Here is a 17,309-nt window from a genome sequence, read left to right as displayed (position 1 = left end):
CCTCGGTCACGTGGTTCGTGGCGTAAGGGAAAGAGAATCTTGGGGTCATGAGGCTTCCCCTGACCTAGATTCTATCACTCCGTCACCGGCAGAATCGCTGATTAATGCCTACAGTTCAAAGTAGTCATTTTGACTGACCGGAGTCTATGGTGGGTATGAACTATGTTCGGTGAACCCTCACCTAAATCAAGCATTTCACGGCTGTTTACAGATGGATTTCGTTCAAACTTAGTATATACGTTGAACATTATAGGACCTTGATGCACATCATTTTGTTGTCAGATAAGATTCTAAATGGCCGACTGGCAGCCATTTTGGTTTAATGAATGTGGTTCTAGTGCCATACATGTATCTCTGACTTGCTGTGACTGATTATGTTCAAATTTTAAATATACATGTATTCAAATTTTGTTTTAATTAATGCTGCTCCAGAGCAATATCTCTCAATACTCGTTGGATGATCAGATACAAATGTCAATCATCATAATCATATTCCTGACATGTTTATATTCCAGCTATATCACTATAAACAAACTCAATAACTAGCGGGGACTGTGCCATGCATGCTTTGATACTTCGTGTGTATGTACCTTGGGTAGACCTCTCTTAGATTTATTCATTTCTTGATGATATCTTCAATTCTCTAATTTTGGTGAATATTTTTGGTAAAAAGTGATATTTTGGAATTTTTGTTAAAAACTGCAAGTCTGATTGCTTTGATATTATACATATAGATACTACATGTGGAATGCTTATTGATTTTGCCTTGCGAAGAATTAGTCATACATCATTAGTTTGTATCATGCAGATTCTCAATTGGCATGGTTGTAATAGTTTTGTTAGCACACAATGAGAGTCTTTGTGGTTATAGCTTTAGTGTGTGTGGGTGTGGTGCCAACTTCAATTTAACTTTACATCGACTTGTGACAGAACCTACACTGTGACGACCCTCACTATTTTCATAATTTATCGAATTTAAGTCAAGCTTGCGGAGCTTAGGTTTAGTAATATGGGAAGATATGGTTTAATTTATATATAATTGTACCATACATACATACTAAACCTAAGCTTCGCAAACTTTTCTATGTTCAGCCTCGGGATATTCAACTTTTATTTAATTAAACTCCAATTAAAACGCACCCCTACATAAGAACACGTTTTAATTGGGTTCATATTGCAACTAATATTAAAGTTGATCCAATGTGTGTCGTCACAACGATGGTACGACATGACTTGTATCTGTTCCACTGATTTCTCAAGAAATAACTATCAGATTTCAATGAAACTCTGTAGATAGATGCTCTGGGATAATGTGCTGACCTGATTTTTGTTTTTGGTCGATATCTGTGCGTTTTAATCATTTTTGCTTGTTTCTCATGTACTATTCAACAGATTTCAATGAAACTTGATATGCTCAGACCTGATTAGTTTTTGTTGAAATCCTGTGCATTTTAATTGGCCAATTTTAAGCATTTTCATTGTTAGGTACCATTCAACAGATTTTAATCAAATGTGGTACATAGATGTTTTTGGGTGAAATCCGTGCATATAAATTCACCAATATCTCAACCACTCATTCAATGAAACTTGCATACACATGTAGATGCTTAGGGATAAGCCATATACGTGTTCAGTTTAGGGTTAAATTTTGTGCTTACTATATAACTACCTAATTTGCATAAATTTACAAATTTATAGGTGCTCCACTGATCAAATTTTAATAAAACTAAAGGACAAAGACAAGTCTATGGTAAAAAACAACATATTATAATGATTTTGCATGCAATAAACACAATGCTTTATGTATAATGAAGATGTGCTTCTAATATAGTAATAAATACAGTATTCCTCAGTTGTTTTTCATGCCTCTAATACCTTCAGCACACAGGAGTTCTTTTGAAGCTTGCTTTGATTTATATCATAAATCGTGGTAGTTCCTGTTGTGTTATACATGGACCCCAATGTCAGTATGGTGTGCAACTCAGAACTACATTTGTAAAGAAAAGTTGATCTGTGTTTCATGCAATGTTGCATGTTGATGAGCCTGGTTGCCTTTCTCCTTCATCATAACGTCTGGACATGTTGGCGTGACCATGACATTGATTAGCTGGCTGTTAATCTGAATAAGATCATTTTTCAAACTATGGATGAAACGGTCATATGTTCTCTATGCTTGGTTGCCTTAAAATAGATTTGCATGGTTGATGAGAGAAATCTAGATTTTAGTGCATTTTGAATAAAAAAAAATGGGTACCAGTCTACCATCTTTGCTGAAAATCATTGTACATGTATCAGATAAGGTATTAAGTATGTGTGGAGGTAATCGAAATACAGCGCTGCACACTTAGTCTGCATGGCAAATAATAACTAATATACAAACAAATATGACCTGTAAAATATACACTCATAAATAGTTATACAGGTAATACAGTAGAATAATTACGAAACAGTGTGAATTGATGAGTTTCCATTATAGTGACATTACATTATTTTGTAAAATAACTAGGGAGTCATACTTGGCTTTCATTATAAACATGTAGAGTACAACCTGCCCCCAAATTGGATACTACTTTTTTCAGTGACCGTGTTCCACTTTTCTATTCTATGCAGTATTATACTACTCCCTAAGTGTGTATAAAAAGTTAGATACCCAAGAATTTAATATTACACGTTTCTCTTTTACACAGTAATATACTACTCCCTAAGTGAATGTAAAAAAGTCAGGAAGCCATTCCATGTTTCCATGATATACAGTAACAAGTATAAGCCTGGGAAAAGTTTTGTTTATTTCAAAATAATTAAAACTAGTCAACTGTGAATTAATCTAGTGACAGGGTGGTATACACAACACTTAATTATATTTTTTTCAGCATAATTAAAAGTTAATTAATAACTATGAAAAATAACATTCAGCATTCAATTTATTGGCGTCCAACTTTGTGGAATAATTGTTGATAATGTCCTTGGTTTACTTGGGAGATATCAATAATTACTGGTCTGATATGCTCCGGGGAGAATTCAATTTATTGACATCCAACTTTGTGGAATAATTGTTGATAATGTCCTTGGTTTACTTGGGAGATATCAATAATTACTGGTCTGATATGGTCCGGGGAGAATTCAATTTATTGACGTCCAGCTGTGTGGAATAATTGTTGATAATGTCCTTGGTTTACTTGGGAGATATCAATAATTACTGGTCTGATATGGTCTGGTGAGAATTCAATTTATTGACATCCAACTTTGTGGAATAATTGTTGATAATGTCCTTGGTTTACTTGGGAGATATCAATAATTACTGGTCTGATATGGTCCGGTGAGAATTCAATTTATTGACGTCCAGCTTTGTGGAATAATTGTTGATAATGTCCTTGGTTTACTTGGGAGATATCAATAATTACTGGTCTGATATGCTCCGGGGAGAATTCAATTCATTGACGTCCAGCTTTGTGGAATAATTGTTGATAATGTCCTTGGTTTACTTGGGAGATATCAATAATTACTGGTCTGATATGGTCCGGTGAGAATTCAATTTATTGACGTCCAGCTTTGTGGAATAATTGTTGATAATGTCCTTGATTTACTTGGGAGATATCAATAATTACTGGTCTGATATGGTCCGGGGAGAATTCAATTTATTGACGTCCAGCTTTGTGGAATAATTGTTGATAATGTCCTTGATTTACTTGGGAGATATCAATAATTACTGGTCTGATATGGTCTGGTGAGAATTCAATTTATTGACATCCAACTTTGTGGAATAATTGTTGATAATGTCCTTGGTTTACTTGGGAGATATCAATAATTACTGGTCTGATATGGTCCGGGGAGAATTCAATTTTCATGATACAACATAGATTTGTCAGAGTTGCCTGACATTTCTGGATACCCTGCAATAAACAATGTTACATGCTTCATATGAGATACAATGCTAACAAGACATGAAATGTCATAGTCCCCGTTATTTGATTATAAAGTTGTACAAGGAACATCTGCAAACAGGTGAATAAATATGTACTCTTTGTGGTTACAACTCATCATGATTGTGATTTCCGATGATCTAGTTTTGTATTGACAACTAAAAACTTCCACTGACCCATGTTCAGAATCTCAGAGTACACAAGTGCAACAAAACTATTTGTCATACATGTATACTTGCTCAAGAAACTGCATTCATAAATCTGAGTGAACTTTGATGTACCGGTACACGACTTCTTTGTTAATCAGGTCTTGGTATATTACCAAGACCTGGGTTTGTTTCAACATCACCACTGGGCATCAGAATCATTCTCATGTTGTCAAATACAATTTGTTATTAACACAGTAAGGTTTATTATTTAAAATGTATTCATTGTACATAGAACAACATCTGTTAATTTAAACAATTGTAAAAGCTATGTTTTCAGAGCAAGTACATGTAATAATTAAGAAAGCCAGTTGCGATAAAGGTTGGTCTGCTCATTCCCTTCAATGGAGAAGAAACAAATAATTGTTTGTGAAGTCTTTTTAGTGCAGTGATATTATTGCATTTCAATCATTATTAATGGTTATAAAATACTGTAAACCATTTAATTTTCACTTCTAGATATATTCAGGATTTTGTGAAATTTGTGTACAACATTTCAATAAAGTCCCTGACACTCCATGTTGAAGGAACCCAGAAAAAATTGCCTTGCGAAATTGAAGCAGTTCACAGCACCACTGTAAAAAAAACAAAAAAAAAAAAGGTTAAAATGAGTATAGTCAAAGATATACACATGTGGGTTCATAAGACATATGTCCCAATCTGAGTGGTTCTAGGGATTAGTATCACCAGATTTTACTCTCCGTGATTCAATATCAGTCCTATGTATAACGGTGTGTTGATCAGGCGAACTAATTGACAATGGCCCTACAGATATCGCTATGAAATCACAGTAGTTTTGTATTCTTCTAGCATTTCGACTATGGAAAAATACTTGTTTTTGAAAGTGGACGAATTATTAGAAGAAAAACAGAAACTATTTTTTTAGTATGAATTCTAGTAACTGAAATGCAGGATTGAAAAAGAACAAGACAATACGCAGGATTGATAAACCTTCCGTGAGCACTCCTGAAATTTCAGATCATTGGTACCGTGTTTTTGGATACATTCAATGACCTAATACATAAAATCACATTTGTTATTGCTCAATCACTTGACCCTGTATGGCACAAGATTGCAAGCTTCTATCATAAAATTGGGTTATTTATTTGATGCAACGAAACATGCATTCACAGCAGACGGAAATTCGTTTGAGATATTACTGGATTTTTGTATTCAGTTTTCCATTTCAACCACAATCATCACTTAGTAAGCTGTGATCGCGCATTGGGATACTGACTGTGCATAAATGCGCAGTGTAGTGTCATCAGAAGACTGATTGTTTGAGAATATTTTGCACCATTACGCCATTTCAAATATTATATTAATTCACAGACAACAAAATAAAGATTTTCAATAACATACAAGTTTTCCCACAGTTGATGATTGTATGGCAATTACAAGGCTTCGCCAGTTTTACTTTGGAAGAAGTTGAAAACAGGTAACAGGGGCTACATGACTACATCTTTTTTTTTTGAATTTTAATCAAGCATGATTTTTTTAATTTTTTTTTTTTTTTTTTTTTTACAAATGTCTATTTCAGGGCAACAGAAACAAAAACAATAAATGTGTAGGTAGGCATTTTTAACAATTGCACAATTAATATTGGATGAAAACGTCATTACCGATATAAATCATAATCATAATTAAAAATAAGATCACATTTAATTTAGTCAGTTTTCATAATGAAATACATAATAACATGTATTTATAAATTTGATTAAGGTTCAACGGCCTTTTCATTTAGTGCCAATTTATACACCATAAAACCTCTGGTTTAGGTGTCACACTCAGAGAAGAGTGAAAGGCCTTTGGTTCATAGGCATCGCGAAATGTTGGAATTGAATCCCCCCCAAAAAATTCACATACTGTAACATCCATTATTTTTTTATAATCTTGTTGATAACGAAAAGTAAAGTATGTTCTAAAAGAAGTTTCGAATAAATACAAACACGAATACATTGCTTAGTGGTTAGTACCGGTAGCGAATGATCACGGTAGCACAATCTGGTCATTCTGTGTTTCGCAAGTGAATAACTTACTTGTTTTCGAAGTATTGCAATTGTTGATTATTACTCAGTAATGATTATAATAACGCACAAAAATTTAATTCGTTGAATTTTTATAAATTGGAAGTAATATTCAACTTAGTTTCATCGTAAACGAATGATTTCGGTCGAATGTAAATGCGCCAAGCGATAGATATCCGCCTTGTTCTCATTTACACGTGGCTCATTTAAATATGTTAATGACGGTTCAGTGACCTCGTGGTGAACGCAACGCGGTAGTAGATTTACCGATGTTCTGGCAAGATCTTTATGCTTTGATTTTGACAGGAAAAACGGCATGATTTTTTTTTAATCAAAAAATTAGTTGTTTTCGAAATATAAACTGAGCATTCAAAGAATAATTTAACATTGTTCGCAGAAATAACAGCTCATTGTCGAAACGAAGCTTACCCATTCGGGCTATTCACAATAGGTGTCAATGACTACGGTAAAATATAAAGTAGACTCTTTTAGGCGCCAGGAGTGAATGAAATATCTAAAATATTTTAAAAAAAACTAAAAAAAAAATGCCGAAAAAACGCCGGGCGATTTCATGGTCCGTTGCAGACTACTCGATCGAACGTCCATACACGTGTTGTCACTGCACATCGGCCATGTTGAATCGTACGAGATCGGCAAAATCTTCATTACAACTAACAGTTTAATGCTCACAACATAAAAATACGAATATAATCATATGCAACCTACTATTATATAATGAATAAATTGATCGACACAGGGACATTCTTCCCCCCCCCCCCGAGTTGTGGATATTTCGGAAATCGCGACAGAAGCAAAAGACCGGATAACGATTTACTAACTTGAAACTATGTCCCCATGAATTAATCGTCCGTGTACAATAATTTGACAGGGTATACAATTTACAAACTAGTTTCGTAGATTGGAGACAATTGTTTGCTTTTTTGGCTTTTCACAAGAATATAAAGCTGGCAATCATCATAATATTCACGTCCGTACGTACGTCACGGAATGTACACCAATCGTACCCCAAAATACATTCAATTTTGTAGAAACTGGAGAACTTACCTTTGCAAACACGTCTCTTATGCCGCTTTTTTGAAGTTCTTGAAATCAAATAAGGTTACTAGTTCTTCTAGTAACTAGTGAATGAGACCACTGAGCCGAACAGAATACATGTATAAACAGTACTATAATAAATCGCACGCAATGGAGAAATCACGTGGTGTAGCGTTACTCACAGATCTAATCTACTGTAAAATATTTTATTTCAGCTGGAATTATCATTCGCTGAAAAGACTTTTTCTGGCTGTTTTTGTATTGAATTTATTTTCATTGATTTTTGACAAGTTTGACTGTAAAATATAGGAAAAAGGGAATATTCGCTGGATTTTATTTTAACTGAAACATTCCTTCAGCGAAAATAGCAAAAAAATGTTGCAAGCAAAAATAAAGTATTTTACAGTAATTAATTTATTCTGAGCATACGCAGACGTTCTGTCAATGTTGCCGGGAGAGGTATTGTTGATAAAAATCGTGAAAAAGACCCACTTGGGATTTTCAGATCTGGAAAAAAAATTACGTGCATACTCGGAAGACACTTGTTCCTCAACCTGCCAAGTTTCACTGATACCTGCTGTAGAATTTCTGAGAAAATGTTGGAGACGGAAAAAGGACAAAACCTGAATTATAAGTCCCCTTTTCAGGCTGCGCCTGAACGGGGACTAAAAATGCTAAAAAAGGTACTTGTATGAACAATTATATTCTTTGATGTTTACTGAACAACTAACATTTTTGTTTCAGCATTGCTCATGTTGATTGATTATAAAGCAATGATATACCATTTAATCCATTTGACCAAATCGGTAGGATATAAAATAAAACAAAATGAAATTACTTGTCATTAATATTCATAGACAATCTGTCTATGCAGAATTGCTTGATTTTGATAAAAGTTTAACATTACAACAACCACAATTTGGCCATCTTGAATTGAATGGTCAAATGAACACATGTAGTGCATATGTGTGACTGATGTCTGGTGTATTATAAATTCCGTTCATACATAAACAATAATTGAATATATTGCTAAAAACATTGCTGTTACAATAATTGTATACAGAGTTGTCATGGAAATCCATGAAATATCAAACTCACCATCATAATTTTATGATTCATCTCTTTATTGTGTTTCGACTGCAATTTTATTTTCTGAAATAAACAATTACAAAGTGTATTAGGCTGAGAAAAAAATATCTCTGTTTCTCGTTTCCGTGCGCATCATTTTAAACTATGTGCCTCGAATGTTTTTTTTCCTTTTAAAGCATTACAAAATGCGCTTGTACTTGCACTTGTCTCAAATTTCCCCCATTTTACCTCAGTATTAAAAAAAAAAAAAACGCCTCACCGCCTCATTTTAAAATTTCCATGAAACGAGAAACAGAGAATTTTTTTTTCCTGGCCTTAGTGAGAATCAGATGAACAGTATTAGGATTGGTTTGGTAAACATACATTGTAACACATGAATTACAATTTGGATAATAAATGCACTATTCAAGTTAGGATGTCCTGCCATGTTTGCCTAACATTATAGTAAAAGTCCTGCCAGCAATACGTGCTTGAATTTAACAGTATTGATAGAAATAGAAGATAACAAACTGGAATGGTCAGCTGACTTGCTTGTATAAATTAAGAAGATTATCTCAATGTTTCTCATGTATTACATACTCCTAGGCCTCAATGCCCAAAATGAATGCATTGATACCATTCAATGAGGTATGTAAGGGTGCATAAATACACCAGTGGTGAGTTGTGAGTCGCAAGTAGCAAAATGTGTCAGTTGCGAGCGCTCAAAAGTGGCAAGCGAGCGCTCAAAAATAGCAGTTTCTAGTGGCGATTTGTATGTAGTTGAGTGCTAGTTACATCAGTATTGTGTGAAATAAAATTAAGTCCGATGTCCTAGCCACTTGTTTTCAAGTTACATGTGTTGAAATGTATCGAAATTCTGAATACCTACGATGCTATTTGTGCGTGTGTGTGCTACGTACACTAAACGTAGCAGTTGCGAGCGAGTCTGGCCGCGTGATCAATCGGAACTGTGTGAATAATAAAAATAAGTCTTCGCCTCCGATGTCTTAGCGGCATATTTTCTTGTTGCGAGTGTTGAAATGTATTGACATTCTAAATCTCTATTCATTGAAATCGCCGATAGCCCCGACATGCTATAAATCGATCGCCTTTATTCACGGTCAGGAGACTGTGTTCAGGTTTTCGGCTGTTACATGGAAATTCTGAATTGCATCTTCAAGTATTGAAGTGAGGAAATTAATTGTAATTCCTACTGGAACTGAGTCAATATGTTTCGTCTAAATCACAAGGTCGGTTGGAATGGAGGTGAAGCTTACTCTAGATGTGAAATCCCTGTGTCTCCCCATTCATCAAGCACTTGTGTGACACGCATTCGGTTAAACCATGGAGCTAAGGGACGGTGGTTAAACCAACAATGTAAGCGTTTTGATAATTGTAAACTCGCAACAATCTTGAGACGACAAGAAAAAAAACTAACTACAGCGAAGTCAGCAAACGGATGGAGTCTCACGAAGGTGTATAATACACATCTTGAATGTGTGTACATGCGCGGTCAATGTGAATGTCTTCACAGAATATAGATAGCAGTCCCATGACAGAAACAGACAATGAATAATAAAAAAATGCGTTATGTGCGATTTGTGTCGATGTTGCAAAGTCGAAGTGGGTCTTCGGTAGAATGACAGTAATATCAAAGAAATTATGCATGTTTTTTTCAGTGGTTTATTGGAAACTTGAAAGGGTTTAATAAGTGTGAAAGAATACAATAAAAGTTGACAGAAATACAATAGGGCGTGGGCGGCTTCAGTTGTTGAATGAGAATAATCATCAACTGGATACAATGGAGTATGGTAACTACTCCTTAACTCCTTAACAGAAAATAATGTTGTCACAAAAATATGTAGGACCATGATTGAATACAATGACCGGCGAAAGATATATATTGAACCCAATGAAGCGTAATCAAGTTATCCACTGTCGTTGTTTAGAGTATGTCGCTCTTTGACATTTTACTTCAAGTGAGTCAAAATAATATTCTTTGTTCATATACATTGTACAAATCGAGCCCTGCAAAACAAAGTATTTCATTACAAAAAGGGCATACATAAAACAAAAAAACGCAATGTGGTACGATTGTTTCCCATTGTGGTAGGTCCACTCCCAAGAGCAAAATTATGTGTGATAAATATGCATGTATATAAATTGTATTCAAAAACACCTCGTGTTATTTTTACTGCAACAATTGGAGTTTAATGTTTATTTCTAAAAGTTTAATGAGTCGTCAGTCACTTCATGCAAAATTTTGCTGGCGAAGCGCGGGCGGAGATTGACAGCACATCACGTATTGTTGTGCTGTTAAGTTTAGCTTTATTCAGCATTTAACCGATTGCCACTTTAATCTTTTGTGAAGGCATCAACTGTTGACAAACAATAGAGACCGATATAGTGGCTTCATCAATAATGTGTATGCTGGTCCAAGATCAAATGCCGTCAGTCTCGTCGTTTCGCAACCTCAGACCAGGATGCATTACCACACCAAGGGACTAGCATGGGATCAGTTTTATCTGTTATATTTTCCCCAACATGACACCTACCTACGTTCTGAATGTGTAACAGGGCCGCCGTAAAATTGCATTCCAATGATTCATTTCTGACCTAAAAATTACATTCAACCAAAGTCACTTTAACGCAAAATAAGACTGTTAGTGAGAACAAATATCACTGTTACTTAAAATCAGAGCATTGTACCGTCCGCTGTACATAAAACTTAAACAAAGGTCAAATTGATATTTCGAATGAACCAACGAAATGATGCTGTTTACGGTGATTTTTGTATTTTTTCTCGGTTAAAAACGGCGATTACGGAAAAGAGAGTACAATGATCTTGAGTGAAGATTTGTTTTTTCCACAAACAATCTCAGACAAGTCCACTCTAAATCTTATTCACACAGTTCCGATTGATCTAGCAGCCAGACTTGCTCGCAACTGCTACGTTTAGTCACCGTTCCTCAACACATGAAGGACAGTGGTTAAGTGTACGTAGCACACACACGCACAAATAGCATTGTAGACATTCAGAATTTCGATACATTTCAACACATGTAACTTGAAAACAAGTGGCTAGGACATCGGACTTAATTTTATTTCACACAATGCCGATGTAGCTAACACTCAACTACATACAAATCACCACTAGCAACTGCCACTTTTGAGCGCTAGCAATTGCCACTTTCGAGCGCTCCCAACTGACACATTTTGCTACTTGCAACTCACAACTCACCACTCGCAACTGGCGTATTTATGCACCCTTAGATACCTCATTCAATACATAATTTGAAATACCCAAGTTCATACCCTGACATTTAACATTTTTATGAATAAGAACATTTTTTTTACAATTCTACTTTTGATTCTAATGAGAACAAAATTATTAGTTTGAAGATTTAAAATAACATGCAAGACCTGCCAGTAGGAAAATATCATACAAGTTTACACCTAAGGAATACATTAGCCACTATGAATCAGCTCATTAGCGTTCTATATGAATCTATCAAAACAAGGTTCAAAAACTGACAAAATGGCAGCCTTTACCAAACACTTCATCCCTATAATGGCTAATTTTACAACATAATTATATTTTGACAAATTATTGACATTCATGAGTAGGCATTCATGTCACCCAAATTCATATTGATACATACCTTCATTTCCTGTGCATTGAAACCAATAAGCTCATTAAGTACTATATGGGTTAAATCCACATCTATTGATGCTGTGCCATCATTAATTTTAGCTTCAATACACCATGATGGATGACATCGCAAGCCGCTCTGAAGGGTCATAATAAATCCCTACAAGGTAATACCAGAGTAAAGCACTCTACTAGTGAAACCAGTGAAATCAGAATTTTTTAATGGATTTAAATAATACATTCATAATTGCATTTTGTCCTTCTGGAAAAATTCTAGCTGAATACTAAGACATTGCAAGCCATAGTTTTTGCATTACTACATTACACACTATCAGTAGTACATTGTATACATATGTGGTCAATATGTATTATGATGAAACATCAATGATGATCAACCAGAATTTCTTCAGGAAGACAACAATATTGGTATATTATTTCAATTCATTAGAATAGATTTCCAAATTGACATTATAGTAATAAATTAATGTTCCCTACCAGCATCAACCAAGGTACCCCAAAGTCACAGGCATTAGTTCATGAATCTAGGCCAGTGGTTTTCTCCTTCCATTGAGTTTGAGGTTCTCAAGCTTGATAGGGGTAAAGTGGTAAACCCGTCTAACAGATAATAGTAGTCTTACCTTAATGCTGACAACTCTTCTATCATCAAATGACAAATCCTTCAGTACATCTGACAAATAGACGATTGGTTCCGTTATCGCTGATGACATGTAAACAAAGAAGATCTTAATTGAGGTAGATGCAGTATCTGTGGTTTCTAATGAACATACACAAAAGCAGTGCAGTGATTGTATTGACAAATGTGTACTAGAGATATGATTTTGAATATGTAATGTACATGTATCAATATTTTTGGGATTCAATGACCAAAAACTAAATTATACCCTGATACAGATTCTATAAATACCTTGCTCTTTAGAAACATGCTCTGCTTCACAAGCTTGTTTACATTCCTGAGGGTGCTTCATTTCTTGCTTCCCAACACTTGACATAGATAGATTTGTTACTGGTGTGTTTGGCTGATTATTCACCGGTGAAACCCAAGCAGTTGTCAACATTGATGCAGCAGTGTCTGCAGTAGATGGTGTTCTAACAGAGATCCCATGTGTTGCAACAGGGCTTGTACGAGGCCCATGTTGTTGTCCAACAGGTGACTGATTCAGCTCTGGATTCTTGAAAAATTGTGTCACAGATCGCTGCTTTACTAAATGTGGTTTGGGATCCAACTTGATGCCAGTGTGGTTAGCTGTATTTGTAGGAGTATTGTACATCCCAGGACTATTCCAGTTAGGAGAACTAGTTCCTAATGTATTTGTATTTGAAGTAGTTGAAGAAGATAAGTTGTCCAACTTCCTTGCTTCCATGGATGTACTGTTAGAGATAGAGGTTGCTTTTGCCATTGGATTGTTCCATGTTGTATTGTGGTTAGCTGATACAGCTTCCATGGATGTACTGCTTGCAGGAGGTGTATTTATGCTTTCAGTCGCCTAAATAAGAAAATAGTGCAATGTGATTAACTACAACTACATTGATAGATGTCATTTTGGATTAGGTCAGAAAAGTGGTCCTATGAACCAATTAACTGTACAGTGTACTGTCAGATTTCAGAATTAAATTAAAATAAACGAATACATATAGTAGGAAACTGTCCTGAGTAAATATCTAACATTTGTCAAAAATACATTTTATTCATCTGAGTATCCGCCTGTCAACTGATTTAGCTCCACTGTTAATAATGCACATTTTACAAGTAATCTGTACCACATTATAGGAATAGATTTGATGTAGGAGATATTTATAATAAACATATAGTAAACATAAATCTGCAATTTTGAAATACACAAGCCATGTTCATGTTACCAATATGTTGTGTTACTGTGATCACCAGCCATTGCAGCTATCAGTGCAGAAGTGACTGAGGAAAAACATTTCATTCACACACGACACTAAAGATGTTTGGCTTGGACAATTAGAGTCAATTAATATTTTGAATTGTTGTGATAAGCAATGACATTGGAAGAGACAGCAACAGAATTGAATCGGTATATGTCCACCATGTTGTTATTAAGTGAATTCATATATTAAGTGTTGTATGAATCAGCCCCCCCCCTCCCAGTCCCCATGTCATAATAAATTTAACAAAGTTGGAGATATTGTGTTAATGGGTGACCTGAATGCAAGGAGTGGCTTGCTGAAGGACTTCATTTGTAATGATAGTAATAATAACTTACCATTACCAAACCATTTTCCCATAGATGATGTGTATAAAAGGAACAATATGGACAACCATATAAACAGCTATGGTAAAGCAATGGTAGAGTTATGTCGTAATAGTAACTGTCTCATTTTGAATGGGAGAGTTCCAGGTGACTCCTTGGGAAAATTTACTAGTCACCAATATGGGGGGAGTAGTCTTGTTGATTATGGAGTAATTAGTAGTTCCATATTTAGAGATGTACAGTATTTCAAAGTTTGGCCACTTAACCACCTTTCAGACCACTGTCCTATCTCCTTGTCTCTCACTGCAAACTTCAATCATGACATTAAAAATACTTATAGCAACATTTCCCCATTACCAGGCAAATTTATCTGGGATGAAAATGGGCGTGAAAATTTTGTCAAAGCTATCTCAAATAACACTGTGAAAAAGAAAATTGATGCCTTCCAGTCTCATGATTATGAAAACATAGATGAAGCTGTTAGTCATTTTAATGATATTATAACCAGTGCAGCCAACAGTTCATTAAAGCTAATTCATCAGTAAAGAAAAGGAATAATAAACCCCAAAATAAAAAATGGTTTGATAACGATGTTACTTCAATGCGTAAAAAATTAATTCATTGCTCACGCTTACTTGACAAATTTCCAAGAGATAACCTTATTAGACAGGAAAGATACAGCATCAACAAAAAGTACAAAAAAATAATTAAAATTAAAAAAAGAGAATATAAAGATAAGTTGTGTGACAAAATTATGGCACTTAAACAAAAAAATCCTAAATTATTCTGGAAACTGTTAGAGGAACTTGGAAATGTTGACAAAATAAATAGTAACAGTGACAACATTAATGTAAATGATTGGTTAGATCACTTTAAAAGTCTAAGCAGTGAATCTAATGTTGATGAGAGTAGTTTTACCCATACAGTTAGGAATAGTGTTAGTAAACTGGAGAGGGAGAATGTAAATAAAATTAATCTTGATTATGAAATCTCAAGTGATGAAGTAAAAAAGCATATTAAATTACTTAAATTAGGTAAAACCTCAGGTAATGACATGATTTCAAATGAAATGTTAAAACATGGTGCACCATATCTCATTAATTCAATTGCCAAATTATTTTGTTTAGTTTTAAAGTCAGGCAAATTTCCTGCATTATGGAACTGCAGTTTAATTATCCCTATTTTTAAATCAGGAGACCCAGCGGATTGCAATAATTATAGAGGCATTGCCATCTCCTGCTGTTTATCCAAACTTTATACCATGATATTAAACAGCAGGTTAACTAGCTATCTGCATGAAAACAATCAAAACAGAGATAACCAGTTTGGCTTTAAGAAAAATCATAGGACAACGGATAACATTTATATTTTGAGATCCTTGATTACAAAATATGTAAACAACAAACGTAAAAAAACAGAAAACTATTTATTTTCATGCTTTATTGACTTCACCAAAGCCTTTGACTCGGTTTGGCGTGAGGGCTTACTATATAAACTTCTGCATTTAGGCATTTGGGGGAACTTCTATAATTCAATTAAGTCAATCTATAAAAATACACACTATAGCATAAAAATGAATAGGGGAATTACACCATACTTTGATTCTAATAGAGGTGTGAAGCAAGGCTGCAACTTAAGTCCCCAGTTGTTTAATATTTATGTCAATGGTATTTGTGATGTTGTTAACAATTTTGACCCAGTGGACCTGAATGGTGTGAAATTTAACTGTATTTTATATGCAGATGATCTTCTGTTAATATCTACTAGTCATGATGGTCTACAGAAGGGCATTGATGCCATTCAAAATTACTGCCAGAAATGGAAATTAAAGGTTAACATAAACAAATCTAAAATTATAGTTTTCAACAGCACTGGTAAAAACCTTGAAGACAAATTTCAATTCTATATTAATGGAACACAACTTGAATGTGTGAATTTTTATAACTACCTTGGCATCACTTTCCAATCAAATGAGAAATTTAGTGCAGCCACAGCAAGGTTATATGAAAAAGCTCACAAAGCATCATTTAAAATGTATAAAATGCTTTGGGATTCAAATGAATGTAATTCAGTGAGTCTAGCCTGTAAACTGTTTTATTCTGTTATTAAACCAGTTATTCTTTATGGGTCAGAAGTTTGGGGTAGTTTTCAGACTAATCTATTTAGTGGAACTGGCAATAGCAAATCAGAGATTGATAATACTGTTTTTGTATCAAAGCTATTCTCTGACAAAATATTACCAGAAAAACTTCATATAAAGTTTTGTAAGAGAGTTTTGGGAGTACATAGGAAGGCATCGAATATTGCTTGTAGAGGTGAACTAGGTCGTTTCCCACTTGTGATTGATGTTTGTACTACTGTTATAAAATTTTATCAAAGGTTGTCATGTAAGAAAACAAACAACATAATTATCGAAGCTGCTTTTAAAGAAAGTAGTGGGTTTAAATACGATCCCTGGTATAAATTTGTCCAAAAACTTCTACAAATTACAAATATGACAAACACGGATACTAATCAGGCAAATTTTTGCAATCTGTTTAAAGAAAAGTTAAACCAAATTTACTCAACAAATGTGGAAAGTCAGTTGAACAAAACTGGTCATAATAAACTAAGTACTTATAAAACATTCAAAAATAATTATAAATTTGAAAAATACTTGGATGATATAAAAAACAAAGAACACAGAGTAGCATTAACCAAATTTCGTATTTCAGCCCACTTCTTGCCAATTGAAATAGGCCGTCACAGGGGAATAAATAAAATTGACAGGGTATGCAACTCTAAGGATGTGGGTGATGAAAAACATTACTTTTTTCATTGTGACAGTTTTTCTGAACACAGAAAAAAATTCCTCTATACATTGTTCAAATACTCACCTGACTATCAAACATTACCAAATGGAGAATTGTTTATTAATGTTTTCTCTAGTGTAGACAAATATATTTGTAGTATTTTAGCTAATTTTGTTTTTCAGATTTTAAAATTATTTTAGTTTAGTTGTGATACTGTATGTTTCTTACGTTGGACTTTACTCAAGCATTGTTTTTGTGTACGTTCCAAATAAAATATCCTATCCTATCCTATCCTATCCTATTACCACATTTGGCAAATAAGTGGAGTTTTCAGAACACTAAACTTTTTCA

The 17,309-nt window shown here is 34.3% G+C and overlaps 1 protein-coding gene and 1 long non-coding RNA gene across 2 annotated transcripts in view; both read right to left on the bottom strand.

Moving 5' to 3' along the window:
• Positions 1-3,446: 3,446 nt before the first annotated feature.
• LOC102803647 (recQ-mediated genome instability protein 1-like) overlaps positions 3,447-17,309 on the bottom strand; it is a 28,506-nt gene continuing 14,643 nt past the window's right edge. Inside the window, exons 7-11 of the mRNA XM_085505557.1 lie at positions 12,855-13,434; positions 12,568-12,647; positions 11,940-12,089; positions 8,308-8,361; positions 3,447-3,890 (exon numbers count right to left, since the gene is read on the bottom strand). Coding sequence (XP_085361683.1) covers positions 3,738-3,890; positions 8,308-8,361; positions 11,940-12,089; positions 12,568-12,647; positions 12,855-13,434 — 1,017 coding nt within the window. The 3' untranslated portion in view covers positions 3,447-3,737. The remainder of the gene's footprint in view (positions 3,891-8,307; positions 8,362-11,939; positions 12,090-12,567; positions 12,648-12,854; positions 13,435-17,309) is intronic.
• Positions 4,330-7,250, bottom strand: LOC144347285 (uncharacterized). Its single transcript, XR_013419609.2, has 2 exons — positions 7,219-7,250; positions 4,330-4,701 (listed from the first exon to the last, which is right to left on the bottom strand). It is a non-coding gene; the product is annotated as an uncharacterized LOC144347285 (long non-coding RNA).

This window comes from Saccoglossus kowalevskii, chromosome 11 (genome assembly GCF_978046115.1).
Source record: "Saccoglossus kowalevskii chromosome 11, keSacKowa6.1, whole genome shotgun sequence".
Classification (NCBI taxonomy): Eukaryota; Metazoa; Hemichordata; class Enteropneusta; family Harrimaniidae; genus Saccoglossus; species Saccoglossus kowalevskii.
The sequence above is the reverse complement of the archived record's forward strand: the minus strand, read 5'-3'. Positions and strand labels throughout refer to the sequence as shown.